This window comes from Adiantum capillus-veneris, chromosome 1 (assembly GCF_014529385.1).
Source record: "Adiantum capillus-veneris isolate H3 chromosome 1, ASM1452938v2, whole genome shotgun sequence".
Lineage (NCBI taxonomy): Eukaryota > Viridiplantae > Streptophyta > Polypodiopsida > Polypodiales > Pteridaceae > Adiantum > Adiantum capillus-veneris.
In genome coordinates this window covers 61,948,654-61,953,201 of record NC_140931.1, presented here as the reverse complement: position 1 = coordinate 61,953,201, position 4,548 = coordinate 61,948,654, and the positions used below count along the sequence as shown (strand labels likewise).

Sequence of the window (4,548 nt, the reverse complement as noted above, 5' to 3'; positions counted from 1 at the left end):
CACTTTGAGCTAAGGAGTTAAATTATAACGGGAACTTACATGCTAAAACCTCATTTTACTTGCAATTCTTGGTAAGGTAATCTTGCCAAATTCAAATATAGTAAAAAGTTCACATAAGTCATCCTTTTCCAAGCTCGAATTGCTAATCTATTCTAAACTCCAAGGGTGGATACTCATCTAGTAGTGAGTGCACACTTCAAATTCCTTGATAGGCATGTCAAAAAAAAGGGTTGAACGATCATCATGCACGTGATTGTGATCACGAGAAAGGTCTTACTGTTCATAGATACGGTAGTGTCTAGTTCTCAGAGGTACTTGATTACAATGTCATCTCCTAATAGAAAAGCATACATAGGAGAATGTGGTACAAGGTGCACAAAGCTAATAAGTGCTTTATCAATTAGGATAATGTTTAGAAAATAAAATATAAAATAATGGGCTTGCATAAGATTGGGCTTTCCGTCAAGGCATAAGAGGGATATACAACAAGTAGGGTGAATTTCTTTTCTATAGCAACCTGAGAACGAATGGCCATGGATGGATTTGAGCGGCAGCCTATCAAACAACTCTAAGTAGCTTGGAGTTGATTACAAGTGGGGCCAAGACTCGATTGACGTGGGAAAGGGAGCTTGATTTTTTTTTTGCAATTAATCAAGAGGAAGCTTTACAATTAGCATATCATGATTCGTGATGAGCGCTTCAAAATAAGGCGGTGATCATGACGGTAGGTGACATCAATAGGCCGGTTGAAGGGCAACACTGAGTAGCCAAGGGTAATGAGGCCTGTAGAGGAAGGGGGCACAAGCTGATAGCTACTAGCGCTACTCAGGGTTAACGAACGGAAGGCAATGTGATGCCGAAAGTAGCACAGGGTGATGTCACTGTGATGCACAAAAAGTTTTGGAAAATTCTCACAATAATTCCCACATTGTGACTTACCTCAACATCATTAGCTTTTGCGAGGGAGGCACTGCATACCTAGCTAGGTACGATTGGGGACAGGGGACCACCGACCTAGTGGGGGGTGTGGTGGTCCCTGCCCCACATTAGGAGAAGTTGGACTCACTTTTGGGCCTTTCAGTTCTAGAGAGAGACTGGCGCTCGACCAATGAGGAAGAGGCTAACGTTACGTTGAAAATTGACATTTTGGAGCCAAGCTCTTTTAGAAAAAGGGAGAAAATATTATTTTTGTTCATCAAATTGCTTAATTTCACGCTTTCAAGGCATAAATGCCATAAGTCGTACTAACTCTGTACCAATGAATTTCAGAACTTTCATTGAAGACTCTATCTAGTATCTATGTTACTGCCCAAATATGACTTTGAGTAGCTCTACTTCCCTCTCAAAACTTCTTCCTTTTTTCATATTTGCGCTAACCTTTCTGTGTATTCTAGTGCACACCATGACTACTTCTCGAAGGCCTAGCACTACCATTGACTCTGTTAGCATTTTTAACAGTTATACTATAGATGATAAGGCATGGATACCATCACGAATAACTATCAGAAGCTGGGTTCTACTGCAAACTAGGAGGAGGAAACACAATGATTTCATGGAGGCTTTCAAGGGACAAGTTAAAGAGTTTAAAGTGTGTACACAAAGCAAGCGGGTGAAAGAGGTCCTCATACAACATGCTTTCCAGCATGTAGACTTAAGGTTGCAAACATCTCCTCCAAGTTTTCCACGGCATCGACCCAACTGTAAGTTAAGTTTGAGCATCTCACTTAGTGCATGATTATATTCGAAGGTTAAGTGGTGCATATCATCTTTTGTATGTTTCAGATATTTATCCATCGAATATGACAGATTGACAACCAGTTGAGAGCATACTTGGGATTTTTTATGCTCTCCATGCATTTATTGGTGAGCAAATGTACCGAGGAAGACAACACAAGGAACTTGTAGATAATTGGAACATTCTTTTATGATATGTCATATTTGGAACCAAGAACTTCCATTGGTTGGGGTCGTGTAGCTCCTTTGTCACTTCCATCCTTTGACAGCAAGGATTGGTCTTTGCCAGCTTCGCAAACTAGTGAAAGCTTTAGGAATAAGTTGTTTCAAGATATACAAAAGTCCCTCAAGTATTCAATTGCCACAAAAATAGTTCGGCTCACACTATTTATGCCTCTTGAAGTGTTTGTAGATTTCTTATTCAATGAGCAAATAAGAACTACCGCGACAATGTTCATTTGCAAGTCTGAGAGTTGTTTAGACTTTTTAGATGATAATTGGAATAGGAAACAATCACAGGGAAAAATCTGTATTTTGCAAAAGAAGTCCATAATTTGCAAGTTCATTATAAGCTCTCAAGATTTCATAGTGTCGTTTTACTATTTTAGATATCATCTTCTTAGTGGGTAGCTTATTCCACTCGACCAAGATACAGAGTCTAGCCTTGAGAACAAACCTTTATCAATGGAGCTCTACTTTTGAGACAGCCTACTTACTATGATGGGGAGACAATGTCAAGCACAACTCTTGCATAGCTCAGGCTAGATCTTACATGTGAAGGACTTCCACTTTTGCCAGAATTGTATGCATTCAGTCTCAACAACAGAAAGGTGCTTACTAAATGGATGAATTTTGATTGTCTTTAATACATTAAGACATAGAATCTAACTTTTTCTTCTTTTCAGATTCCAAGATGCAAGGAGAAAGCAACATTGTGCAAGGAGTCACTCTCAAATATACTTCACTTAATTGCTTCCATCGGAAACTAGGTCACATACCTTGTGCACGCAATGAGCTTCAAGATGTATACAAGTTATTGATCCCTTTCCCAGCTACTGTTCCCCTGTCCTCTCCCCCAATTTGTGCCACTGGTCCCCTGTTCTCTCCCCCGGTTGTTGCCACTGGTCCCCTGCCCTCTCCCCCGGTTGTTGCTACCACTGGTCCCCTGCCCTCTCCCCAGTTGTTGCTGCTACTTCTGTCTCTGGGGACGTTGGTCTTGGGCATCCTTTTGCGTCATTCAAAATCATGGGCCTCTTCCATGGCTTCCCATGCATCTTGCACTTGTGAAACTTCCCTCTGTTCTTGCTCTTGCCGTTGACGTGTGCCCATTCCTCTACTTCTGTGGCGTCCTCATAATATTGATTTATTGCTTCTTGTATATTTCAAACCTCTTCTTCAGTCTGATTGTAGCGCTGCGTCATTTCGTTAACGCGAGCCTGTTTGAACTCCTCAGCTCTTGCCCCTTCCTCTCTTGTACGTCTATTTACCGAGATTATAATATGCTGGATGGCCATTACAGAAAAATGTCGCACATCGTTGGGGGTGTAGTTATGTAATTGAAGTTCCTGTAGGAGCGTGATAATAGAAAAGTAAGTAAAGATGTTGCTTCTTTTAATACAAATGTTGCAGCAAACAATGAAACAACACGATTACTTACGTTCGGTACATCCAAAATTTGACCGAGGAGCAACAAGGCATTCAAACAATTTTGCTAGCTAGAGCTATAGTCATCAACTTGCGTGGGCACATTTACCCACTCGTGCCGGATGTTATTCCCTAGATCATGTTCTAGCAAAACATGCTCTACATAGCATACAAGTTTTTTTGCGGCACTACATACGTAACCACTTGAGTCAGTAACACATTACAAAGAGACACTACTTCCAAATGTACCCAAATGTGCCTTACGTTTTTACACGATCATGAAACACCATGCTTTGCCTGGAGTTTGCATAGTAGACAATCTTATCTTCAATGTCAAATAACAACTCCAATGATCACTACACCAAAACCATCAAAGATGAGAAGAAAGATCCTAAATCCAACATGGTTTTTACAAGGCAAGAAGAAACTCACGATTGATTGTATGCAGTGACCAGAAAGCACAATAGATCAAAATTGACTCTGCTAAACCAGCCCATCAGAGCCCAAAAGGAAACTCCGTTGTTCTGCAGCATAGGTGATATCTGTGGATCTATTACATGTATTTTGTTTTGAACCTCAGGGGGTAGAAGCGAGATAGCGTGCCTAGCATGAATCAATGGTAGAGATTAGACTTCAGATATTTCAGCGGGCTGTCACTGCCACAAACCCATGAGTCAATACCGATCGACTTGGGCAGCTATCAAATTTCATAAGCCAATGACTCGCTTGGTATTGAACCATGTCTTAGTGGTAGTGAGCCATCTAATGAACCAAGCGTGACTTACAAAGAAAAACTTGAGAAATAACACAACAACCTTGACGACTGCCGCGGAGACATGGGTCAATACCGAGCGAGTGGTATCACTATCCAATTCCATAAGCCACTGACTCGCTTGGTATTGAACCATGTCTGGGTAGTGAGCCATTTAATGACCAACCGTGACTTATAAAGAGCTTGAGAATTACCACAAAGCAATGTTGACGACCCCATCCGTTGCCTTGGAGTTGGTGAAACTGCACATGCACAGGAAGACTTGTTGATCGAGGTTGAAAATGCAGGCCTCCTCTAACCTTCCAGGCAGCAGTATCTATGCATGCAGAGGCACTGCGCTGATCAGAACTTGCACCTCCTCTTCATTCTCTTTGTTGATTTGTTCTAAAATAATCGAC

The 4,548-nt window shown here is 41.3% G+C and overlaps 1 protein-coding gene across 1 annotated transcript; it reads left to right on the top strand.

Moving 5' to 3' along the window:
- The first annotated feature begins 481 nt into the window (after positions 1–481).
- Positions 482–2,617, top strand: LOC147464885 (uncharacterized). Its single transcript, XM_086510350.1, has 2 exons — positions 482–1,700; positions 1,783–2,617. Exons 1-2 carry the CDS (start codon positions 1,316–1,318, stop codon positions 1,809–1,811), a joined length of 414 nt encoding a protein of 137 aa, XP_086366476.1. The 5' UTR covers positions 482–1,315; the 3' UTR covers positions 1,812–2,617.
- The last annotated feature ends 1,931 nt before the right edge of the window (positions 2,618–4,548 follow it).

Bases quoted from the DNA above. Each gene is read 5' to 3' on its own strand.
- LOC147464885 (XM_086510350.1), top strand. From the start codon at position 1,316: ATGACTTTGAGTAGCTCTACTTCCCTCTCAAAACTTCTTCCTTTTTTC. The intron at 1,701-1,782 runs GTAAGTTAAGTT...TGTATGTTTCAG, and splicing joins TCCACGGCATCGACCCAACT to ATATTTATCCATCGAATATG.